This window comes from Poecile atricapillus, chromosome Z (genome assembly GCF_030490865.1).
Source record: "Poecile atricapillus isolate bPoeAtr1 chromosome Z, bPoeAtr1.hap1, whole genome shotgun sequence".
Lineage (NCBI taxonomy): Eukaryota > Metazoa > Chordata > Aves > Passeriformes > Paridae > Poecile > Poecile atricapillus.
In genome coordinates, this window is record NC_081289.1 from 132,587,637 (window position 1) to 132,614,396 (window position 26,760).

The 26,760-nt window shown below is 38.6% G+C and overlaps 1 protein-coding gene and 1 long non-coding RNA gene across 2 annotated transcripts; one reads left to right on the forward strand and one right to left on the reverse strand.

The window, feature by feature from the left end:
• Positions 1-118: 118 nt before the first annotated feature.
• Positions 119-23,593, reverse strand: C7 (complement C7). Its single transcript, XM_058827520.1, has 18 exons — positions 23,455-23,593; positions 23,097-23,152; positions 22,334-22,406; positions 21,270-21,411; positions 20,335-20,476; positions 19,402-19,540; positions 18,626-18,748; positions 17,226-17,469; positions 16,481-16,594; positions 15,887-16,053; positions 14,628-14,856; positions 13,876-14,047; positions 13,432-13,519; positions 12,061-12,193; positions 11,108-11,299; positions 8,795-8,891; positions 3,648-3,832; positions 119-1,710 (listed from the first exon to the last, which is right to left on the reverse strand). Exons 1-18 carry the CDS (start codon positions 23,458-23,460, stop codon positions 1,523-1,525), a joined length of 2,490 nt encoding a protein of 829 aa, XP_058683503.1. The 5' UTR covers positions 23,461-23,593; the 3' UTR covers positions 119-1,522.
• Positions 20,110-26,760, forward strand: LOC131573511 (uncharacterized). Its single transcript, XR_009276209.1, has 3 exons — positions 20,110-20,286; positions 21,707-21,816; positions 24,148-26,760. It is a non-coding gene; the product is annotated as an uncharacterized LOC131573511 (long non-coding RNA).

Here is a 26,760-nt window from a genome sequence, read left to right on the forward strand (position 1 = left end):
TAAATCTATTTGGATTTTATTCTACTTATTTCCATCTGTATGCTATTCGCAAAAATTATTGTTTGCTTAAGAAGAAAAAATAACCAAACCCCTCAATCTGATAATATTTTCCAGACAGCATAATGGTTACAAAGATCAGGAGGTCCTTTCAGTGTGTGGCAACCTTCCCCTCCAACATGTCTACCCCCACAAGAGAGAGTCTCCAAGGAAAGCCACTCCTGTTCAGTCTTACTCTTTATTGCCAGCATCTAAGAAAGCAAAGCTTTTTCCAGCTGAGGGTAAGGTTTATGCAAAGAAACTACTGGTAGAAACATAAACAAGGGAGATGTTCAATCTTACTATATTACTGATAGTAAGAAATAAAAACTGTTGCTTTGAAAGAATACAGACATATCATACATGCTGATGACACTGCACTTGGTTGAACATCCTCTTGTTATCCAGCCCTTTGTCCTTGTCTGCATCCAAGAATAGTCAGAAGGGATGGGACTGTCAGCACGGTAACCTGAATGTGCTTGTGATATGTAAGGAAAGATGTCGTGGTCCAGCTATGCCAGAGAGAATGTGTAGCTCTATAAGGAAAGAGTGTAGGAAACTTCTTTTATTCACAAATAGTCTTTGAAGATAATCCAGTGGTATCTCCAAGGGGACCGCATGCAGAATGTCTTCATTGCTGTAAAGATGTGTTTTCCTTAATGGTTGCCTCTGAGAAAGTTTTGCTAAGGCAGAATGCCTCTTTGTTCAACCATCTGTAAGGAAACCAATCTTGGCACGAACATAAATGCATGTGACAAATGTAACTGAGTTACTTGCGCTTAGAATAAGCATATAATGACAACATATAATGATAATACCTGTTATTATTATAATAACGACAGTGTAAAATGGTGATTTTTCATAAAGTGGTTCTGCATATGAGAAGCTGCAAGCATAGATGTATTCTCATTACTTTAATATGGCTTTACTATTAATGTACATTATTTTGACATTTAGGTGGATCAGGCTCAACAACATGATCCGTTCTGTGCAGCCTCTTTTCTCAGCAGAGTAGCATATGGTAGAAAGAAGCTGCTTTATTAAAAGAGAAGAATCATACCTCTTATTCTGTAAAGCTTTGTATGTTTTCCTAATCTAAATCTACTCAGTGCAAGCATGTGTTTGTGTGGCTTTAAGAAAAACATATTGACAATGTCAGACATGGTAATCTACCACTATAATAGCTACTTTGGCAATTGCACTGCAGCAATACTTTTTAATTTGGATAGAAATATGAAGTAAATCTGCCAGTGGTAAGGCTGGTGCCTAAGAGCTCTGTTGTGAGCAGTTGTGCAAGTGCATCTCTTTCTAACAAAGAGCCTCAGGCCTTGATACAGAGCTGACCAGATGCACAGCCTCATCATCTGTGATGGATTTCACAGCAGAGCTTACATTTGGCAGAGCAAGGTTCAAAGTATGTCCTGACCAAGAGCTGACACATTTTGACATATCCTCCAGCAATAAGCAAAATAAAGTGTAACATATCTTATTTATTCTGTGTGTCACAGGGCCTTATACTGACAAGGGTGACAGTCTCACCCCGGCATCTGAGCAGCCCAGCCTCACACTCGGTCATGGTCCGACGGGCTGCAGAGCCGCTCACTTCAGCGCAGACCTGGGCACCTCCCTCCTCACACAGCCCATCTTCATCACAAACACAGATGTTGGATGACACTAAGCAAAAGCACAGAGGAAAAACACTCAGGATAGCACCCAAGTCACCAAAAAAAAACCCCAGACTAAAATGTTTCTAGGAGATCTATAAGACTGAAAGCAATTTTCTGCAGGATGCTCAGCTTTTGCATGAAAGACATGGACTTGTTGGAGGAGAATCAGAGGAAACCACAGAAGTTGTCAGAGGCCTGGAGCACCTCTCCTACACAGACTGGCTGAGAGAGTTGGGGTTGTTCAGCCTAGAGAAGTGAGGGCTTTGGGAAAATAGCACCTTACAGTACCTAAAGAGGGCTTATAAGAAAGATAGGGACAGACCTTTTAATAGGGACTGCAATGCTAGGACAAGGGATAACGGTTTTAATCTAAAGGAGACCATATTCAGACTAGATATGAAGAAATATTTTAGGATGAAGGTGGTAAAACAGAGGATTAGTTGGCCAGAGAGATGGTTAATGCCCGATCCCTGGAAACATTACAAACCAGGTAGGACAGGGCTCTGAGAAACCTGGTCTAGTTGAAGATGTCCTGGCTGATTGCAGGGGATTGGACTAGAGGATCTTTACAGGTCCCTTCCAGACCAAAGCTTTCTGCAATTCTGTCATTCTTTGCTTAATCTAATTCCCTAATTCTTTCGGGTAACATTAGCTGATATTCAGGCTCAGTGGAAAAACTAGAAGTGGAAACAAACTGTGCACTGCTGGGGCTTCCTCTGCTTGGAGAGGTTGATCATGCTTGTGGGAAAAACTTGCTCAAGGTGTCTCAAGTGCTGTACTCAATGTCTTCTCTGATGTTCCTTCTTGAATTGGTCCATGTATCTACTACTCTAGAGTTCAGATAACTTGTAAGATGAGAGATCTGTCTTTGGACACTAACAAACTGATCATGCAAACTCTTACAACTGGTATCTACATTTTCATACAGACAGTTTCATGAAGATCAAAGGGTCTACTCCTATAAATAAATATATGTAGCTGTATCGGTGACATTCAGGTAAGAAGATTCCACCTGATATTTATTTTTCATAACTGTGTCCTTTTCTTTGGTGTTGTATGCATTTTTTTTCCCTGTCTGTTCTTGCCGAAGCTCCAGACAGTTTTAACTTTGTTGTTATTATTTTTGTCTGTTCAACCCTGCTAGACAAAACAGATGAACTCCTATCTAGTAATGCTTTTTATTTTCCAATTATGACAATAACCATGCCTCTAGCTTGGGCATTTCTAAAACCCTAATTTATTACTTCATCTTCCCATTCCTGGCAACCCTTCATTAAATGCAATGTAGCATAGGACACTCAGGGAAAATAAATCAGGGAATTTGAAAACTACCACTGCAGACAGATTACAAAAAACAGGAACTATTTCCTTTGAGGGAAGAGACCTCACCTTTAATCATTATATAAGAAACTGGGGATAGACAGTGAAGTACAAACAGTAACTGGCTTTCCCAGCTAGCATACTAGTAAGACTTTTAATTCCTACCCACAGCATCCTGCTGGGGAGACTGCTTGGCAAATTTCAGGAGAGGATTAGTTACTCTGTGGGCAGTAAGGATTCCTGCAACTGCTGTTTTAAGGAATCTGAACAGATAGATGCAGTGAAAAAGAGTAGGCTAGGGGTTTCACCAAAGGAGAAAGGGGACCAAAAAGGATGATTCACTTAACAGGGTCTAGGAATAAGCTTTTCCTGTAGATAGTACATTTTGTTACAATATCCTGCAGGGTCCTCTTTTCCATGGTTGAAGATTCCTGACATGTTTGGACACCAAACATTTGACTAATGGTTTGAGCCAGCTTAGCAGTGTCTGGTGCTTATGGGAGGGACTGCAGATGCCATACCAACATCAGGACAGAACAACTGCCCAACTGCTAATGTGTGAGGATAAGGATTTCCTTTTGGTTATATGAACAATTTTGCTTACATCTGTGAAGAATCTCTTACCGTTGCATTTTTCCCATGGACGGCATGATCCACATGGTATTTCAGCTGCCTGGGGTACTTTGCAGTTTTCTGCATTAGTCAAAGAGTATTTTCTGCCCATACACTCCAAGGCATGCATCTTGCAAACAGTTAAAAGTGTGTTTCTCTTGGTTCTTTGATCTGTAGCACAGGTGTCCAGGGAAGGACTGAAAACAATAGCAGGAATTGCACTATTTAAATGTGCTTTATCTTGGCAACTCTTAAAAAGAGCTGAGGGAGTGGAAAACATTCAGAGTCTAGTTACAACTTCTCTGTTCACTTAAGTACATCCTAAGAGTGCAGCAAAGAACTCAAAACATAGACATACGGATAGTCCTGACTTCTCCCTTTTCCACAGGATGCTGTACCTCAGCAGAGTCAAGATCCCCATCTGAAGGACAGGGATATTACTGTCTTTTTGCCAGTGACCTCAGCAGCAGTGAGAGAGCGACTTTACTTAAAAATATTTCAGATTTCAATTATTCTCTAATATATGACACATGCATGAATGTAAGTACACAGACAGAAAACATTTCTTATACACATATGATGTATACAAACATGTGCATACAATATTTTATAAGTATTTCTTAATTTTAAGGTGTTCAAATACACTTTAAGATTTTTATTCTGCTGTCTTTTAAAATGCTCAGCTTTTACTAAAAACTACCTTATAATCGACCATCAGAAACCAAAGACATTTCTGGAAATACACAACATCTCCACAGAAATTTTAAGAAAAAAAATTACCCAGAAAAATTGCTTATTTCTTGAAATGTGGCTAGAGCTTTAACACCCACATAAATGAGCTTTTAAAACTGGTAATAACAATTCTTGGACAATCTTAAATGGTGTTTGCTTTGGGGACAGTTCCAGGAAGTTGCCACCATTTGTGCTTCATGCTCCGAGTGTAGGAGGGGAGTAAAAGAACCCTTCCATTACTTCAATTCCAGGAAGGTGTCATTATTTGTGTTTTATGTTCCAAGTGTAGGAGGGGAGGAAAAAAACCCCTTTCCATTACCTCTGAGTTTTAATCTTGAGCTCCTAGCTTCTCCACTTGTTCTCAATGCAATCAGCAGTATTTGTGTGGAATGAACAAAAGAGTGACTATCTGGAGCAGAGCATGCCTGTGCTTTCCCAGATGCACTTTTCAGCCATGGATAAGGGGCTTCACAGGGTACCAGAGAGCAGAGATAGGCTCTCAGGGGATGGAGTGCTTTGAAATTCAGCCCCAAAGCCTAGTTTTCAGCACAGCTCCTCATTTTAAGCTCACAAACACTTCCACTGGAACTTTTGGTGTCTAATAGGCCAGTTCTGAGCATCAACCTCAGCTAAACAGGTGCTTGGTGGGGAGAAGAGGCTGATGAGGTGCAGGTAAATGGCCCTAATGAGGAAAAGGCAAATGGCCCTAATGAGCTTAATGAAGCTGACTGAAGGGAAGGGGAATGCCTATAGGAGGAGAGAAGAGGAAAGCCTAGTAAGAATGCCAGAATTCAAACCTTGCTGACTTAATGGCCAGGCCTTAAAGTAACTTTTTTTTCCCCCCGCTGTGAATTAGGGAATGGGTTTTGATCTATAAGTAAGGCACTAAGGAAAAGAGCCTTCTCCAAGCTTTGGGAATGGTTCTTAAAAAGATGATTTTGAAGCCTTTTGAAAGAGCTGGCTTTACTGAATTCTAAAATACCTGTAGCATAGTTCATATTTAAGGTATTTAAAATATGTCATGGACCTCATTAGCTAAGCCTGAAAAGTTTGGTGCGTCTACCTGTAACCAAATATTTTTATTAACTGTGTTGTATCTTCCACTTAGGTTAGCATCCTCAACCGCTACAGGTCCCTTAACTGCTGTGCTGGGTCAAAATGACAGCTACTAAATCCCTAGCAAAGTTTGTAGCATGAGTTTTCCTTAATCCTCTTTTGTTAACATAAAGAATGAGGTTAACCTTCTTATTCTGAGGCACAAGGGGACAGACCAAGGGATATATAGCAGTAGACATCTGATAAAGGAAACAGGTACACTTGTATGCATTGTCCTGTTTGGTCATCTGTCTGCACAGTCTCTAAGAGAGTGGAGCCTTGATTTTTATGTGAAAGTTACCTTTATAGACAGAAGTATAAGTAAAACTCCTTGTTTATATATCATCTTAAAGAACAAAGCGTGTTCCAGGGAAAGCAATTGTGTTTAATCTGTAATTAATTTTTTATTGCATTTAAAATTGTTCAGATGTCTCCTTTACTTGCCTAAGTGATAAATTTCAATATCTGTGTCTTAAGGTCAAAATCTTGCAGAGAAGGCAGCTTAATTTACCTAAAAATATTAAGCTCAGACCTCTGCACTAGTCTGTCTGCTTTGCACCACTTTAGCAACACCCAAAAGAAGAAAGGGAGCTGATTTAACCCACTGCCTAAGTTTAAACCCAGAAGTTCAGGGACCATGTTGCCAAATTCTTGCTAGAGTTCAATGCCTCATACTGTCTTGAGAGTGATTTACATATTTTCTACAGCTGGGACAGCAGAAGAAAGACAGTGTAAATCTACATGTTAAGATGCATAAGAAAAATTAATAATTTGCACTCATCGCTGAGAAACATTTCCCTGGGAGCATCACAGGAGTACAATAAAAGTTATTAGAGGCAAGGAATAATCTTTGTGTAAAGTGAATGTGAGAAATTCAATACTTTTTACCTGAAAAAATATGTTTAAGGATAAGAATAATATTTTACTAAAGCACACATATTATGAGAAATTAAATAATATCTGTTAAGTCCATAAATACTTTCTCTCCCTTTCACCTGCAATAAGAGGTAGGAAACTTCTGGTGAAGTGAATAATTCATCATGCTGGGAATGATTTTAACTTTCTGGAATTACATTTCAGATGAGAAGTTTTAATGTAACACAGTTCAAGAACTCTCAGGAGACACATAGATGCTTTGCAAACGAATTTGAAGGAAAAAAAAGAGGGATAGTACTTAAAAATTATCAAATTGCATGTTTCACTGTGGAGATAGCTCTTAGCTACTGGAGGCTGAGGTTCCACCCGTATTAACAGACCATGCTCTGGCCCCTTCCATGTGCTGGGGACAATTTACACAGAGTATCTGGTGCCCCTCTTTACCCCAGAAGATGGGGAGTACATCAGACTGGAATGGTTTCTATTCCTGGTCACTCCTGAGCTGTGCCTGGGAATTATACAGGAACTGGCCCTTGTCAAAGGTCTGCTAGGAGCTGCTACATCAATTTAGCAGCTCTGGTGCCTAGGGATCATTCCCTTGCTGTCATTTATGAGGACAGATGTAGCCTAAGGCACCCTACAACAAAGGACAAATTACCAGCCTGTTCTAGGGTTCTTGTGCTGTTGTGGGCAGTCTCTGCAGATAGCCTCTTGGAAAGTGAAAGGATAGAGGATAGGTCTGAAACGATGGTGTTCCTGGATTACCACATGAACTCTTCTTGCTCCAAGCTCTCTTCAGAGAAGAGGCTATTGCTGAAAGTCACTGCCAAAGCAAAGCAAGTTAATTCTGCTCTCTTAGGAAAGATTGGACCAAGCTCCGCTTACACACTTTACTCCTGCAGAGTTATAACAGGCTGGAAGATTAGTCTGCTTTGACAGCTGATGATTTATCCTTCCATCATTCAATGCATTATTTCAAGACAGTGAAATGATGGCATGAGGTAATAGGAATGACTGTTATCTATATTCTTGCCATTTTGAACATAATTATAAAAGACAGAAATAGGCAAGTAGTAGATTAATTACAAATGAAGCTTCAGTGTATAAGTAAATGTAATTTAGTTTAGTCATTTAACCTCCGATGTTACTGTGACTCTGCCAAAGGCCTTCCCTAGCTCTAACTCCTCTTGTATTCTGTGTAACTGATCTCAATATATACACAAACCAGAAAAGGAGTTGCTAACCCTTTTAGTAGTTTAACCCTTTTAGTATTGAGAGAAAAAGAGCAGGACCAGATTACTTAAAGGATTTAGGTATTTAAGGATAGGAATGGCATTAGATGGCAGTTATTATAAACCTGGCACTTACCTTTGCACATAAGACAATGGCCTTAGAACCTAGGGAACTACCTGGTGGATCTGCATCTGAACTAAGCTCAGCAATTTTAATTTTGAGATGTTCAGAGTGCTAATTTTGTCTTAAAATCGGAGTCATCATGCAGAGCACTCTTGGTCTATGTGTCTGCTGGGAAGTACACACTCGCCACTGAAAGTTCTACCTTGAAATCACTTGAGACACCTTCACACTTTCTTTCTTCTGCTACATATGGGTAAGACATATTTGGTCTGTTATCCTGAAGCTTCCAAACTGCTCAGCTCCATCACATAAGCCTGGCCAGAATTCATATCTAGAGCTCGCACCCACTTTATAGGAGTGACTTGATAGGAGACGTCATCTAGTCTATGCAAATCAGCCCAGATGCTGGAGTGCTGAACTCTTTGGCACACCTGTTTATCAGTGCCATTTGGTCTCAGGTGTCTTCTTGTTACTCCTCTGTTTTGGTTCTCTTACTTTTGTGTCTCTCAAAGAACTGAAAGACTTAATATTTCCTTACATTATTTCTTCTCCATTGCTTATTGCAGAATATAGGCATAGATCAAGCAGAAAACAGCAAACTCTAATCTGCAAGTTATGAAGTCAGGAAAAGTGACAAGACTGGTCTGTGAAAACAGCTGTGTAAATGTGAGATGAAATTAGATTACTGTGCCTTTCATAACTCCCTAGTCTCTCAGCAGTGAAAAGAAATATGCTTTATTTCACTGGCTTATTGCTTTGATGGTTTGTATCCCAAGGGCCTCTGTTTTAACTTCTCTTCAAATCTCTAAATCTTAAAAATACAATTTTATCTTTTTTCATCTACTTCACAGAACAAGCAAAATTATGCCTTCCCCTTTGGTCATCCAACCAAATTCCAGCACTGCTAAAACCCACTGGAAGTTCTGACAAGGCAGGTAAATGATGAAGAGGACTTTAATTGAGGTGTAAAGCAAACCAAGTACAATGTCTCTTCCTCATGTAAGTAAAGTTTTGTCCCCTGTCATAGACTGAAAACTTAAGAAATGTAATTGGTCTTGAATAAAGTGAGAATCTAATTGCCAAATTGAACCTGAACTTACCCACACTCATAGGGCATTTTGCACACACATTGTGACTGATACACCTTCTCCCATGGCTGACATTTAGGCTCTGTCACTTCTGTTTTCACACTGGGTACTAAAGTAAAAGAACACACAGATATTAAGGGTCAGAAAAACAAGGGCCTACTTTGAAATTATCAGTTGAGTTTAAGAGGCACTGAATTATATAGTCATGGTCATTAAAAGTATCTACTACAGGAAGGTAATCAACAGTATTAAAAAGATATGATAAACTTTGCAAAGTTACTGTTCAGTAATTTATCCATGGGTCACCAGCCAGAAGGAAAGAGACAAGTACTAGGTTAAAGCTTAAACATTCATCTCATTTCTGCAGCAGTTATTTATTTCTGCTAAATTTAGCATGGCTGAATAGTAGCTGGGAACAGTTTTGTCATTAGGTTTCAGAACTATTAACTTCACTGCTGTCTCTAGAAAACCTAAGGATCCAAACCCCTGTGTGAACCCAAATATCTTTATACATTGATGGTAATGACAACTATAAGTCCCATCATCAGTCCTCAGCTTGTACCAACTTTTAAAATAAAAATAGTAGTAATTATTGGGGAATTTTCATCATCACAGTACCATTCTTTAGGTAGAGAGTTCTACTTCAAAATTTGCTAAACATTTATTTTTAAGTTTCTGTAAAATTTATAACATCAAGACTTGCTAAATCCATATGGACACAATTTCTAAGGAAGTTTTGTCCTGATTTTTTCATATTTTGTATCTGCCAACATGAAAATTTAGTACTCTGGATTGTTGCTTTTCCTAAAAAAAATACCTCCCTTACAGATTAAGACTTGCTAAGCAAAATAAATTTTCAGAGAAGAAGAAAAAAAGAAAAGAAAAAGTAAGAGTTGCAGTGCATTATGATACAGACAGCAAGCATATGTCTTCCTGCAGAGGGGAAATTTTCACCAAAAATCACTGCATTTTCTTCATTCCCTGGATAGCTGGCTGCATAGTGACTAAACACTCCCATTCAAATATATGTATGCCACTGTGTCTGTGAATAATTATCTTCATAATTTTTACCCTTATCTCATACACCTTGAGTTTTTAACTGTTATTTATCTAATTGTTGTCCTTTATTTTTTTAACTTTTATACTAATACAATGCTCCCATACAGGTAAGCACAAGCTGTATCTTTTTTTCTGATGGAAGCATTTGAAACTTTCCAATTATTGCTGGAATTTGAGAACATAATGCTAGCAAAAAAAACAAAAATCAAATGAAAATCAGTCACTGAGGCTAAGTAACTGGTACCAGAAGTTCAGCACTGCTACTCTGGCAGTCTAGCAGCAGCAGCAAGTCATTTATGTACAGCTATACTATTCCTTCAGAAATCATGGTACTTCCTGTTGATGTGTTTATGACAGCAGATGACTTACACCAGGAATTTCACAGGCCTTTTGAAATCTAAGCCTGACTGTCACCTTCTGCAGTTGAGGCAATGTCAGCAGCACTGGCTGATATGGAGAGGACGGAAAAAAATGTAGGAAATGCACCTAGTCTCCTGCAGCAGTGGCTGTTGTCCCCAGTCAAGGGTCTCCCCAGGTGAATACCAGGGACCTTGTGAAGTAGTGGCAGGCTTGAAGCACAAGCTCCTTGGGTGCCTCTGTGTCACTGATCAGCATCACAGCAGTGTTCAAGAGGAATTCCCACCTGTCTTCCATGATTGGAAAAGATGACTTAGAGCTGCTTGAAGCTATAGCCTGTTTCCCTTTCTGCCACTGCCTGCCCTTATCAAACTAGAGCTTAAACAGCATGAATTTAAAGCAGCATTTTTCCATTGCTTCCAGTTCCTGGATATTCACTTTGTATCAGCTGTCTGACTGCCAGATGAACAAAAGCAGTCACCCAGTCATCCTCTGTCACAAGAGGCTCTGGTGCACTGAACAGCTTCCAGATAGAAAAACTCTGAGGTGTATTTCATATGGTGGTAGTGTTATACAATATGTGAAAAGTGTAACATATTTGGGTGGCAAAACAGAAGAGATTGCAGGCAATCTCTTAAAATAGTTAGTGACAACACTTGATAGCTATAGGGGAGTGGGAAGCAAAAAGCTTCAACAAAACTTCAATGAAATGCCTTCAGGCATCTCGTTTGAACAGACCACAGAAACATACCCCATGTTTTCTGTGCTTCTCGCCAGTGATGTAAGTGTGGCTTCTCTATCACTGTCTCAGCAATGGCTCTGCATATATCTAAACTATGTAAAGCTTAGTTGGGAAGAAACTCCAGGAAAGAAACTCCTGCATTGTACCTGAGGGCTGCAATGGCTTACCTGGTCTCTTGCACTGAATAGTGTTCACATCAGGAGACCACTTGAGGCTGGGCTCACACAAAATGGAGTGTGCCCCTTCCAAGTGCATGCCGTGTGGACAAGACAGAGTTATTCTCTCACCAATCTCGTACACAGGTTTCCATGGCTCTAGCTGCAAATCTCCCTCCAGGTCAGGCAGGAGACAAGCAGTTTCTGTGGATTGAAGCATTTGAGACAGCCACAGTAAATCAGAGGATTGCAGAAAGCAGTAATGTATTTTATTTTCTCCAAAATTCCTTACAAAATTGAATGGTGAGGTTAGCTGATTTTCCTGTAGAAATGTACAGTCGGGATATTAATTTATCACATCAGTCAAACAGGCAAAGTAAGGACATAGAGACAGTATCTTCTCCTACTGCCTGCAGGTGTAGCCCTAGCTTGTATGAGGGCTTCCCTGTCTTTAGGACTCATGTTTCTGATGATGGTTCCTACTAGGCAACAGCTTCCTAGTAGAGGGATATCACACATATGGGACCCTGGAGACCATGTCTTGGTACACATAAGGATGGCCTCTAAACAGTGTGGACTAGCATTTGTAGGCAGTTAGTCCTGCTTGAAAGGAGGAAAGGAAGCTGATGAACTGCAGTGCTGAAAATTCTCATGATTCTTGCACTTAGCCCTAGGACTCAAGTAAGCAACGATGCTTGTTTCCACAGGAAGTAATTCCTGGGATGGAATTTAGTCTTCCTCAGTTCAGCCTTCCTTAAAACTAGACTTTATGGGTATGTTTCTAATTCAGCATTACAATATCTGGATTCACAATAGAAGTCAATTTAGACCTGATTATATCTAGGGAATTGAAAATACAGGTGTGTCTTTTCCTCCCATTGCAGCTGGAAAGCAGATGTTCTGAAATGTTCCATTGGAATTCAGAAATGGAGCTGTAGCTCAAAACAAGAATCAGTTGGACATACCCTGGCAATATCTCTCTCCAACTTGCCACTGTAAATTACTGTGACACTTAGCAACAGGATCACCAACAAGAGAATATCCATGTTTGCATGCATAAACAATGTTTTTCCCAACAGGGTATGAGTTTTCAGCATTCTGAAAGAAAATGAACAGGTGAAATTTTGGATATAAAATATAAGAACTACCTATCATCACTACTACCTAAGAACTACCTAAGTATCACTAAACTCTCATTGATTCTGGAATGTAGTAGCTGAGGACAGTGAGAAGTATTTTTGCTACTCTACAATGCAGTGGTGAGAGAGTCTGGAATATTGGGGGCAATCCTGGTTATCAAGTCACTAAATGTGATCAAAAGGGGTATGGAACAGTGCTCTCATGATGGTGTATAAACAAGCTGCAAATATGGCTGTTATCAAACATTAGCAGAGCAAGGGTTGGGGCTGGGGGGAGATCAGTGGAGAGTACATGGCTTTGCCAATTAAAGGCATCCTAAAGGATGGCATGTTATCAGCTTTCTAAAGGCAGACTTGAAGACACAGGCTTTTTCTCAATTTATATTTCACTGTCTTCTAAGGACAGATCTTACAAAACATTGAGAGCACTCCATGAATTGCAGGGTTTTAGCCTTTGTTTATGAACCAAAAGCATCAATGCAGAAGACATCTACTGATTACAAAAAAAAAAAAAAAAAAATCACTAGCAAAAGAAGGAGGGCAAGATTATGGATCTTGCTGCAGCTTGCAGTTGTGCAGAGGCAACTAATGAATTTTGAACTAATCCTTTTGTCTATTTATCGAGCAAAAAGACTTACGACAGTCTGATAACATGAAGAAGGCATAATCCATTCATCCAAGGGAGGAATTAGTCCCCCTTGTCAAATAGGCCTAAGCTATGGTGAGGCAAGTACCTTGTCAGGTATTCATTTCACCAGAGAAACAGAATAGTGAGTTACAGAGTGAAGATTCCTAAAATTTGTTTATCATTTCGTTATGGACTTCCTGGATGACTGAACATGTTTTCCTCTCTAGTTTGTTGTGATTTAATATGTAATCCATGTGACTCAGTAAATTTTGAATACATATATGGACTAAAGGACAAGTAGATGACTTTTCTCTGTAGGTACCATGGTACAGACAAGAAAAGATCTTGTTCTGGTTTTAGGTTTTATTTAACTTTCAGTTTGAAGTTTTGGATACTGTCATGCAAACTTCAGAAAAATTAAAAAATGCTGCGAGAGTGGCTATTCAATAGGCCGGGATGCTAAGCTTGCCAAGAGAAATACAAATTTGCAAGTGAACGTCTGTATTAACTGTAGAAAAGACATTGCAGGTAGGGATAGAACAGATAACAGAGCAATAGAAATAACTTACTTGAACAAATCCATTCTCTAAGAGAGGAGGAGGTGAACAAAATTCTGTAGGATTTATGGATAAATCAAAACAGTGTGGTTCAATCAAACTATGAAGCAAACAAAAGTACAGTTTAGTTTGAATTTAGTCTTTCCTTTCAAAATGCTACACTCCTCAGTCAAGCCCATTTTCAAGACTATTATGTGTACATTTACACCATGATTATATTGGAATCAGGCACTGCCAGGCTATACAAGAGAGTGGTAAATAGAATGCTGTCAAGTTTATGGGCTTTTACCCCATTTTCTAGCCTTATGTTCTATGACATTCACAGCTTCTGAATTTTATTTTCTTTAAACTTAAATATTAAAGCTCAGTAAGTGATCTCCTTGAATTCAATAGTTTATGAACCCCTCTGAAACAAATTTTTAAATCTTTCAGCAGTGGTCTCCAAGTGTTACTTACCGAAGATGCTGTAACTCCTCATCTTCACATGCTTTGCTTTCATGCTGCTCTCCCAGGCAGGCCTTCCCACCACCACGTGGGGAGGGGTTGTTGCAGGTTCGACTCCTTGATTTCCTTCCCCCTGAACAAGGACTCCAGGAAGACCAGCAGCTCCAGCGTCCATCAACAACGCCTGTGCAACATTTGGGAATATCTAATTTAATGTGAAAACTACTCTCTTTAAACCACTCCCTCTTTAAAGCATTCCCTATGAGAGGTTTAAAGGCAGGGGTTTTTCAAAGCTAGCGATGGCCCCAACTGTGCCATTGCAGAAAATTCCAGATTGCAATAATCTAATCTTCCACCTTTCCCCAACTTTGACATAGGTGTAATTCCACAGAGGCCATACATTATCAGTGTCTGACAGAACATAAGAACAGCTGCCAGCTATTACTAATTATAGAATTAAAAAGTAAAAGCTTATGAAGTAATTGATCATTAATTTAGGATATGTACATACTTACAAATGGCTGCATTGAGCAGTTAGTATTGACTGCTGTATTTAACACAAACAATAAAAACAGCTCTTTGCTAAGGACTGTTTAGACACACTAAACAAAGACTCAGGCTTGGCCTGACCCTCCCCATGTTGCTTGTTTGCAGTGATATCTCACCCCAGCAGCCTCTGCATGGGTGTGCAGTGAGACAGACACTGGAAGCAGGAGAGCACATTTTGCCACTTCTAAACTCTCACTGGTTTAAAGAGTGCTGACCTGGCTGATCTTGCACAAGAGTTCCCAGCTCACAAGCTGCTCCAAAGGTGTAAGGCTTGCAGTAACACACACACTGTGTTCCTTCCACGGCTGCCTCACCACCATTCTGGCAAGGCTGACATTTGCACGGATCATTTTCAGCCATATATTCTTCAATAGCTTGTTTTAGGTAATGCTTTTTGACTGAAGAGCAGGGCACTTCCTTTACCAGCTCATATAATGGTGTTAGCTACATACAGTAGAAAAACATGCATATTAAATAGTTATGACTGGGATATAAGGTTTTATAAGCACATTTCATCACGCAAATTAATTTGTGACATATGCTTCTGCACATGGAAGTTAGCACATTAGATACTCTAATTTGCTAATTAGCTAAAATCTTATGTTAGTTTTAATATTAGTCTTTTTATGAAAAGCCAGTTCTACTTAAAAGCATCCTTTAAAGTTACTGGTATATCAGTAATATTTAGACATGTTTGAGCTATGAGAACACAGAGGAGATAAAATTACAACAGAGACCACCAATGTACATTAACTTGAATTCTCACCCATATGTTCCCAGCATAAAAAGGGGGCATTTAAAGAGCCCACTATGGCATTTCCTTGAACAGTGATCAAAGGTAACAAAAATTAAAAATATTTTGCCTCTAAATTGATTACTTTATGATATTATATGCTTTTACATTTAGCTGAAAACTTTCTAACAGAGATATTTGGGATTTATACCATTCTTGAGTATGCGGAGAGTTCCCAAAAGGGACATAGACAAGGTAGCAGTGAATAGGGCCATGCCTAGGTCTGAAGCGTCTGTCTTGGAGAATCTCTAGTTATGCTAAAGTTCTGGATGCAAAGTGAAGGAAGAGAGATAAAAGGGATATGCAGAAGCTGGCAAGTGAAGTGGAGGCCACACAGATATGCCCATATGCATTTTGGGGAAAGGGCTATCGCAAATCTGGTCTTTCTCCAGTGCTAACATGACTCTCTATTCCTAACTGTAACTCCATTAAACATGTAACTCCATTAACATCCATCACTGAAGGATGGTATTGATCTATCAATGGACTTAGATTTGTGATGCACCTGATCATATTAGCTTCACAGCATTTTCTTCCTGAGAACTTTCCATTTTTTACAAAGTGATCTGAAAACAAAATTAGTCTAGGTCACGGCATGATTAATCACCAGCTGTAGCTTAATAATTTGTCCTCTTAAAGTGACCCCATCTGCTCACCTCTGCTTCAGGAAAATAGCCTTACCTTTTTTTTAATTACTCTGGGATAGTCTGTCACTGATGCAGCCCACAAGGTGTACATCCGACTGTTCCCAGCAGGATTATCTAGGTCTAGATAACTAAGGCCAGCAACAGCACCTGGGCTTCCTCCTTCTATGTAAGGGTCTCCTTTAATTTTATTGCCACTGCTTCCTGCAGATTCAGGATAGGAAATACATAAAATGTAGGCATTGCTATGTTTACAAATGAAAATAGAAACAATAGACACAAAAACTCTGCTAGCAAGTAGTGAAAGGACTCGCTGGTGCAGTTCAACAACCTGTGCCTCCATCAAGAGCTCCTACACTGATCATATATAGGAGGTATCTGTTTTTCCAGGTATCTTGGCAGCTCTAACTTAGGGTGTCCAGAAAAGTGCTATTTAGTGGGAAAGCATTAGCAATAACTGACAAGTGCCAGAGAGCCTTTTAAACCAGACACTTGATGCATGGGTTCAGCATGTTAGGACAGAATTCATCAAAGTTATCAACACCTCCTCCTCATTTTGACAGCTATTTAGGATGAGATTAGATGAGAGATAGATACGTGACAACTGTGTGAGTCACCATTGAACGTTTACCTGAAGAAGTCAGTAGCAGTTCATCCAGTTTGGTGCATTCTGTCTTCTTCTTTTTCACAAGAAGTATATTCCAGCCTGATGAGGTACACTTGTACAAGTCTGTTATGCTGACATCTGCAGATAATCCATCCATTAACAATACTGTACACAGAAAGTGTGTTGGATTCATTTCTGAGTCTCCCACTCGCTAGAGAGGTCATGAAGTACTACACTTAAACTAGATAGTAACTAACTAGCATTTGTGTGCTGTGGGAAGATCCACACATTGCTAAAGCTTATGGATGAATGCTCAGAGGTGTGAGGTGTATCTGGGAACAGTTTACAATATCATTTTTTTTCTCAGCAGTCTGTAGTTTTACAGCACTGCTCCAATGGATTACCATTATAGGTGCCACTCTGGTGTTTGCTCTGTAATTTTTTCTGCTTTACACAGTTTTGCCCAACCTTCATCTCCATGTAACCTTTAACATTGTTTGAGATTTATATTCAAGTTTAGACTAAGGAGGTCTGAAACTAACGATAATTTTATTTTTTTATATACCCAGAGCATATCACAAACATGGATCTAGAACTAAATGCTGTGGTTTGAGCACATTTTTTAGTCTTTCTTTTGACCATGAAGAGAATGTGGCAACTTGTAGAAGTCTGTTACTTGATTTTAGACATTAGCTGGAAAAACATACATATAAATTTTTATTCTTGATTACTGAATTTGCTTTCTGCAACAAACACTCTAGTACTCTACCTTCTGCTTTCATTTTGTCAGTATCCATATAAAAAATAACTTTGTAATGTCCTCCTAGAGACCCAGAGTGTAAGAAGTGTGTCCCAAAATGTTCAATAAGTCTTCGGTAGATGCTGTACTCATAGATGACTGGAAGATAGAACAGTTCCTTCCAGAAAGGCTCCGCAAGAGTGAGAAAATCTGGGCGGTTGTTAATAAACTGAGCAACTTCCACAGTGTTCTCCACAACCATCAGCTGCTTACTCTGGGGGAAGGAAAAGCCATAAGTCATGCTCCATGTGACTATCAGAGTGGCTCCTAATAGCCAGATGGCAAACACATTCTATTGGCAACTAACCAACAGCTTTACAGGGCTGTTAGATATATCTAAACAACACGATAAATGCAAGAAAAACCACCCTGAAGTCATGAAATATAGTTAGATCTTTATTTATAATTGCTGCAACGTCTTTCTTTTCCTCCTGTGTTCTTGAAAACTAGCATAAGGACAAATGAGATCTCTCTCTTCAAAGACAATGGTGGCTTCCAGAATCAGAAGCCTGGCAGAAGAAGGCTAACTTCTTATTTGTTAAGTGAATCACAGGTAATACAGTTGTTATTTGCAGTCTGTTTTGTCTAGGTAAGGCTTTTGTTGTAAGGGGCTCTACCCATTTTGAGGATGCAGCTTACTTATAAAATCTGATACGTCTATACAATACAGTTCACTTCAGACTCTCAAAGTTGCTTTTGAACTTGGTTATGCTGAGTCTCAAAATATGTCATTGTTAGTGTCTGCTTGGGGCAGACATAAAACGCATACATTTGTTATTCGATTTTATTTTCTGTAAGATAGAAGTTGTACTTCATAACTGAAAATTACTCTCAAATTATTTATCTAATGCTCCTTTTAAAGTAAGTTAAAAGTATAAACACTGTGACCTCCTGGCTGTTAAAGACACCAGATCTCCCTCTTAATGGATTCTGCTAATGGAAAATGCATTATAAAATACGTTAATTTGAACCACAGAAGTATTTCAATCTTTTTGCTCCACTATACTGACCAAGCGGTAGCAGGAAAAAAAAAAGGGCAATCAACCACTTGCAAAAAAGAAAAAAATGAATCAATTGTGAGAAGAAGCCAATGATTTCTCTCTTAAATATGGAGAAAAACAGATAGTAAATAAATAAATTACTACTAAATAGGTAAGACGAAGGAAGTACAAACAGCAGCCAGCTCCTCTGGATTGATAAGCAAACCAGTGATCTCTTTTTAAAGGTTTTATGGGATATTTACTGTCATACACTTTGTGTCAAAAATGTCTTTATAAAAAGAGCATTTTCAACTCACTACAAAAACACATGAATAAAATAGAGAAAATATTTATGCAAAATACTAAGCTGCAGTGACAAGTTATACATACCTTTTGCAGATTTTTATTCTGTGTGTGTTTGTATCTGTTTGAATTTTCATACTGCTCTATGTGCTTCATATAAGACCAGGTGCTGTTGAAAAACTCATAACTGAAATCATTCTGAACCTTAACCTAGAAGGTAAAAGATAGGCACATCTATGAAGAGCTTCATGTAGGATTTAGAAACAATAGCTTATAGAGTAGAGCAAGGCCTTTTTGATGCAAAATAAGCTGATGCGTTTTTCAGGCTGAATCCATTTTGGATTTCATAAAAAGTACTGCACACTATTGGAAATGCATTCATATATCTATATCTATATCTACATCTATATCTATCTCAAGTATTTACACTATGTAGTAAAGTACAATATGGATTGTTTGGCATGCTTTTGATAAATGTGAGACAAACCAAATCAGTGAGACAGTGACTTCAAACAAAATACCTCTGGAAGATCTACACAAAGCATGCCAAAGCCCTGTATTTCATTCCCCAAAACATTTCTTAGGGTGATTCAGGTCACTGCTTATTCTAAGGAGATTAGCTTTATGTTCAGTCTAACTGTGAGAGATTTATAAATCACATCTAAGACTTTTTTTCCCCTTTTATTTTAGCAAGACATACATCAATTTGTATTTCAAAATAATACAAAACTGCAGAGAGGGTACAGGTGTCAGTGAGCTGTGTTTAGGGAAGGGTACCAGCCAAGGGCCTCTGTAAGCTTTGCACCATTCTCCCAGTTTTAATCCTGACTGTAAATACAAAGCTATGCTTAATGGAAACATACCTGAAAATTATAAGCGAGAACACTTTCACTCAGCCTGTAGTATTCTCTCCTATCACCACTGAAAACCTTTCTGCATTGCCCTCCAAAGCTTTTTGTATGAATGACTCTTCCCTTGGTCTCACCAGTAATAAGATCAAAGCTACAGGAAGAAAAAATATCATTAAGACAGCAACAAAAATTGCAGAGCCATTATAACTGTGTGCTGTATCTGCAAATCACTATAAAAGATTGATTTAATCAAGGGTTTATCACCTGACAGACTTTTATACATGCCAAACAGCAGTATGCCTAGCATATTACAACATTGTAAAGGAAATGTTGGTCTTGATTTGTCAACAAAAATTAACACCTCATTATCTCTATAGATTGAGACATTCATATCTCTCTCAAATGATTTGAAGTTTTATTGTTAGAACAATTACTGCAACATAGAAACAACAGGGCATCCATTGCAAAATGGGGGGTGGGGGTATTATATCTGAAGTGTATTGCATAACAAGTGATAAATCAACACCAAAGAAACTTAAAACAATTCTTTTTCTAGGTTGCAGTTTGGATGTATAAACAGAAATCCATTTGAATCTAGAGTGCTAAATTCAACAACAATGAAAAAAAGAATGAACATTGCTAGCTCGTTTTTTTCTGTGCTGAAGATCATGTGTTACTAAATGAAATTTGATTTCATATCTTTGTAGCTGTCTTTCAATAGCAGGAATGAAACACTGAAAGCTTTATTTTGTGCTTCAGGTCACAGGACCTGTACATCCTGCACTGAACTGCTGGCATGGTGGAAGCAGTTGTACTGGGCACTTTTGCATATGGAATGCTTTATCATAAGCCCAGGAAGTCTATCTGTACACACAGAGCTTTCAAATACATCAAAATGTAAGTGCATTTGGTACCAGTACTACTGAGCCTGGCACAGAACATTACCCTGCTCCTGTAAGTTCTGAATTCAGAGGTGGTTTGTCGATATCACATACAGTTTTCCCCTCTTCACATCGATCTTCATCTGCACCATCCTCCTCACAGTCCTGATCACCATTGCACACTAGGGATCTGCTAATGCACTGACCTAAATCAGGACAAACATGCATGGTGAAAGAAGTGTTTGTTAGTTTGAAAGTAGCTTACCTAAAATCAAAGTAGAAGTCCTATTGATCTACTACATTAATTAGCAGATTCACTCCCATGATGAAAAGCCTATGCCCTTAAGGTTTATGAAGCCTTAACTGTAGACATAAAGAGATAGTGCACAGGACACTTGAGAGAGCCATAGCTATTTGAGGCTTATGATATGTCACTGAAACAGCTGACTTCTAGATCTGCTTCCTAAGCTTTCACCCTTTGACCCAATCACCAGTGATTAACTGTGATTGTCTCCCTAGTAGCACCAAAACATGTTTATCACAGTCCTCTGTGATAAATATCTACCTATAAAATAATGTGCTCCTCTGTGAAGGTAATGGGAGCAGCCTGGGTATGTTTTATGGAGTATTAGTTTCCATGATCCAGGTAATTTCATATTTGGAAATAGCCTAGAACAGCTGCAAGACATCAATGTAAGGTTGTGTTCCTTAACTACCCTCTTATAATGAAAAAACCTGTTCTCTGGGGCAATCAAGTATGGCAGAATGAATAAAAGAGGGTACCAGGGCTACAGCATATTATCTTCAACTCTCTGCAGTACTCTAGGTTAAAGCATGCACAGTTGAGGCTGGAAACAAAAGAAATGTTTACCTAAGTCAAATTCATCTGCAGATCAAGAACACTGCAAATACATTGCCCATTTACTGAAATTGAAAGATAACAAGGATATTTTCTTAACTTCATGAGTAGAAAATATTGAAAATGGTCTTGGATGGTACCTGAGAAACACCTGAACCGATCACCACAGCCATCTTCTGTTGGGCATCCTCTTGTGGGCTTGCATGGTCTTGTTTCAAAGGTATCCCCAGAGCAGGGGTTTCCTCCATACTGGCCATAAACTGCCACTGTCCTTCTCCTAATCTGAAGGCAAATCAAAGGGAATCTTAGAAAATTCAAATGCAAAGCCAGAATAGTTTGCTAATGTGAAGACAGCGATACTACTCTAGACATTCACTATTTTTTCTGCAAACAGCCACACCTGGTATTACCACCATACAGTAGCAAACTCTCAAGTTAATAGAAAGACAACATTTTTGTCTATAATGTCTTTAAACTGGTGCATGAGCATGGTTTGTTTTGTTAAAAATCTAATATGTACCTGAAGTCAAGAGAAAGCTGCTAAGAAATTTAAGTGGGTTTTTTACAGTTTTGATAGGACTAACCATGCCTGAGATGTATTTCTTAGCATTTTCAAAGTCAACAACATCATTGAGGAAGATGATAAAATCTTACATCCAGTGGGCTAGTTTTTGGTTCCAAAGAAAGGTAAGTACTGTCTCATGGCACATCTTTAACTTTGACTAATCCCTCCTTAATTGATGTAACATCAAAGTAAATGAGAAGAAAAATCAAAAGCAAGTGTCTTGCACATCTACAGAGTTGCAGTGTAGAAATCATCAGCTTATTTTCATTGAACATAACCAAGTTTTCTTCCCTTGTGTCATGATGACACTAATGAAAAATCAGTGGAATTGGTACCAATCAGCATCAGTGGAGGAATATCGGTGTTTACTGGACAGTTCAGCTGGGCTTTTCAAAACTATCACCAAAATAAAAGGAGCACAAATTATTTTAGAACATGAACATCATAGCTTTGAAAGGAAACATATTGAGACAGACTGGAGAATTTATCTTCTCAGTTCTTTGCTCTTCAGCCTTCTTGTTCTGTTGGGGCTTTTGTCTGACCACCTGATTTGGGGGTTTAATGTTAGAGTGGCTTCTTAGTAACTGGGGAAAATGTATACGCTAATGAGATTATAAACACAGAAAAGATGATCTATACCTGTTTTTGAGTACAGCCATTGCACTCGGACCAAGGGCCAAAAGAATTCCAGCGGCAATGGATTGGAGAAGGGCTGCTCCAGTATTGGTTTTTGCATTAAAAAAACAAAAAACAACAACAAAAACCCCAACAGAAAATCCAACCCCGCCCCCCCAAAAAAACAACAAACAAAAGAAAAGAGAGAGGAAAATCATCAGGGATTTCCATCCATAATCATGTGCACAAAACTTTCCTAAAAGGCAAAACATACCTTCAGTAATAATTAGGGGTATGACCAGGTTTACTGTAAAACCACTTGGATTTGCTTTTCATGCATAAGAATGAAATCAGTCCCAGCTTGGCCTTTCTGGCCATTGGAAAGAAGAAACTAGACACATTCACCTGGCCTAAAGATCAGGAACAAAGCAAACTGCCAGTTTCCATGGGAGGCATCAGGGGTGCAACCAGTCCCTGGAACTGGGGCTGGCTTGGGGTAAACTGTGCGGTGTTTCAGAGACATGGGTTGTTGAGCCTCAACACCACCACTGTACACTCTCTTCCCCAGGGATGTCTGATTCCTCTGGGTAGGAGTTAAAGGGCACAAGGACACCATCATGCTTCACTGTTGTTGCCACTACTGGTGGCAGTGCCAGAGCTGACACCAAACAGCATGTATTTCTCACAGAAAATATACCTGATGATCCCTTGAAATCCTGCCTCACATCATGCACCATAATTATACATGCTTAACCTTCAGCATATATTTTATTAAATAGATACTCACCTGGAAAAAATGGGAAAGAAGCCTGAAACTTCCAGCAACAGAAAGATCCCCAGCACCTGAAAAAAAAAAAAAAAAAGGAGCAGAAAGAAATTCACTTTGGTTTTCTACTTTTTCCTCCCTTTTTTAGGTATGCAGTTGTTCAAGGTTTCTGCAATCTGTACACTAGTCAGCTTAAGAAATAAAAGGAAAATGTAACACAGATTTTTCAGCTTTGTTGTGCAAGCTCATTTTTAAATTTTTTTCTTTCTTGCAACGCTGTCCAATTACATTTTTCAGCTATTTCTCCATATAAATTAATATTTCATTGCACTTTCCATATTCACTTCATCAGTACAAATTAAGTATGCAATTTTCTTACCTTCATGTTATACAAAATACTCAGATATACAGCAATTACCAGGGAAAATGCACTTATAGCATTTTCAATTTGGAAGCCAAAGGAGTCAGTCAGTCTGTCTGCTGTTGTTCATCTCTTCTCACTCTGCCTTGCTACCCTGCTTTTCTTTCCCTAAAAGGGTTGAACATTGCCAAGGAATTTTAACCTTAACCCATCTAGCTCTCTCCAGGGGCACAGCCTGCTTTGGGAGCTGCTTAGTATTTTTAAGACATATAAATCAAGGTTTGGATATATTAACTAAGGCTGGCAGAAAATTGTGAGCACTTACTGAAAGAAGAATCATCTTTTCCTTATCTTCTCAGAGTTTCTTTCCTCTGAACAAGTCTTTTGAGAGATCCCAGGCCACATGTACTACACAATGACTGAATTCACAGCTGCAGCAGGAACTGCTCTAGAATAAAGCTGATGTTGCTAAGGTTTCATTTTAAGCACAAATCTCTATTCTCCACTTCCAAAATCATGCTGATTTTTGCATATAATAGTTCACCATGAAAATCAGCTTATGGATCTGAATGCAAGTTTTAGTTAATTCTGGTTCTGCATGTTTTTTGTGAAGATACTCATAAAGAAATAAGAAGAGCACTTAATTTTCTCTTTCCTTATTGTGCCATGTACTTTATTTATTTATTTATTTATTTATTTATTTATTTTCAGAGCTGATCCACTGCAGTAATGCCATGGAAATGCCAATGAAAATGCTGGTGAAACTTAACTTAATTTATCCTAGTGTACCCCAGATGAAGGCTTCATGGAAAAGTAGCACCCCTGTGTGAAGACATCTCATATACTAGATCTCAGATACTACACCAATTTTGAGCTGCTTACACAGTCCTCAGAAGACAAAATGCATCATGTCATAGCATCACAACATGTTGAGTTCTAAGCCCTGCACTCTGTTGGCATGGTCTGCATCTTCTTAAGGAGATGCCTAGATCTTGAGTCACACTACGCTCTTCATTCCTCAGAGCCAATTTTGATGAGCCAGAGCCTGTCTTTGGGACTTCTCAGGTTTAGCAACTGTGAATCTCTTTGATAAACTAATTCACAAACTTTCAAGACTTCTGTACATATTTTACTGCTTTTCATCAAAATCCTCAGGCTCTTATTTAGTTTATGACTAAATTGTGCAACAGCGACAGTGATCAGTGATTTGGCTATGAATGAAATTGTTAAAACCGAGTTAAGACCTTTAATAGCTGGCCCAGAATACAGGAACTGCAAAGAGTATTTTATCTATCCAGACATATGTCTTAATTTTTCAGTCAGCTGTTTTAATGGCTTAAATACCAATTTCACTTTTGGTAAGTATGTCATTAGCTATAGTAACCCTCAAGAGTAAGATATACTGTAATTTGGTCTCAAACAAAACATTCAAATAAATATTAAAAAGGATAAGTAGAGGTAGCAAAGAAAGTGTGTGTGTTGGCAGAGGTCTGGTCTCAATTAATAGGTAGTCAAATCATTACTAGTAATGGTATCATATTCAAATGAGTTTGTATTGATAGACTTTCTTCCTGCAAAAAATATTTCAGCACTACAAAAATGTTTCTGACAGATGCTTTTTTAGTAAAACAGATGCTTTTAGTAAACATTAGTAAACATTTTCAGGCATTTCAACCTAATGATTTTATCTTCTTTTATTTGGAAATATTTATTTGCTTTTTTTCTGATCCTGCTTAAGAGTAACAAAAGCAAGAAACTGAACCAACATGGTGCAAACCAGAGGGAGGGTAGAGCTGGATTTGTGCTGTTCTAGGACTGCAAATCTATGGGCCCCTTGGCACTTCACTGCTTTGCAGTAGGTGGGTGTTCAGCCTCTCCTTTAGAGCAGTGGGACTGGGAATGGCTGATTCTTATTTCATTTCATAGGGTACTTACAGCAGATTTTTTCCTACTTAGCATTTAAGGTCTGAACTATTTATATAGTTTCCTAATTTTTGTGCATATTACTACACTAAAGGCAATATGCAGTAGCATAAACATCTACTTACACTTGAATTTTGTGACTGTGCAACATCTAGTACAGTCTCAGGTTGACTGACATGCAGTTCTACAACAACATCAATTACAATAAAAGGCCCTATTGAGGAGCTTGCCAATGCCTTCCCCTGATGGCACAGTAGCAAAGGGCAGAGTGCAACTTATAGAGAAATGGAAGCTGATTTTCCCTTACTGTTTGTGAAAATGGCAACAATCTAGTAACTATTGTATTGTCTCATCATAGCAACGTTTGGTACTTGCTAAACATTTCTATCGTGTATTCATAAATAAACCTTTAAAATTAATAAAATAAATAAATTCTTTAGAATCAAACCCAAAGTTTTAGGGGATTAAAAGCGGAGTAGTTTGAGAGACAAAAAGGGTTAGCCATAAGGCAGGGCACTTTTTGTCTTGCATCAAATGATAGTCCTAGCACAGGAGTGATTAATGCAATGCTTCATTTGCTGGGCTAATGATATCCTGCCTGGTCTAGAGACAGCCTGAAATGGTTTTGTCTGTATTCTACTTCACACTAAGGTCAGCCAGAATATAATTATATCAATGATATTTCCCTGTAGACTTCTGGCCTTTTATAGGATTGATGCTAAGGTTACTCAATAGTTTACCAAGCTTTAAATAGTCTTGTGTCTTCACTGTCCAAGTTCATTATGTATTACAGCCCTAAAGACAGTTTGTGCTCTGTGACTACTGCAAATGCCAAGGTTCCAGTGACAACTGAGTGGAGAAAGAACATCCTGTTATTATGGTTTTGAATTGTGAAATTGTCTTGGAGAGTTTTTATATTTGTTTCTGTATGCTAAGGCCATCTCACTTTCTTTTTTTTAAGCTTTTTAATTGCCTGTTTTGCTTTTAATGTATTTGCCGCGTTTCTAGGATTAATGACAACGCCTTGGGATGTGTCTCCATGAAATATGTCAAATAGCATTACTGCTGTACTAACTTTAATGCAAATGATTCTCTCTCAGGGGACCTTGTAGAAGGATATTGCTTTAGATACTGGAATTTGTATTCTGCAGAAACTACGCCAAACAAACAAGGGCTGTGAGAGTTCTGGTTTGAAAGAACTGGGTTAGAACAAAAGTGCTCAAGTTATTAGGATTCAAAACTCAGAGAGCTCAGGGAGTGTTATCTTTGCAATACATGAGGCTTGTCCAGAGCATAGATATTTCAGGCTGTATATGCACAAAGGTCACCACTGGGCAAACAAATAATTACTGTTCTTTAGACTTATGTTCTGCTCTTGGTAAATAAACTCAGAAGCTTGAA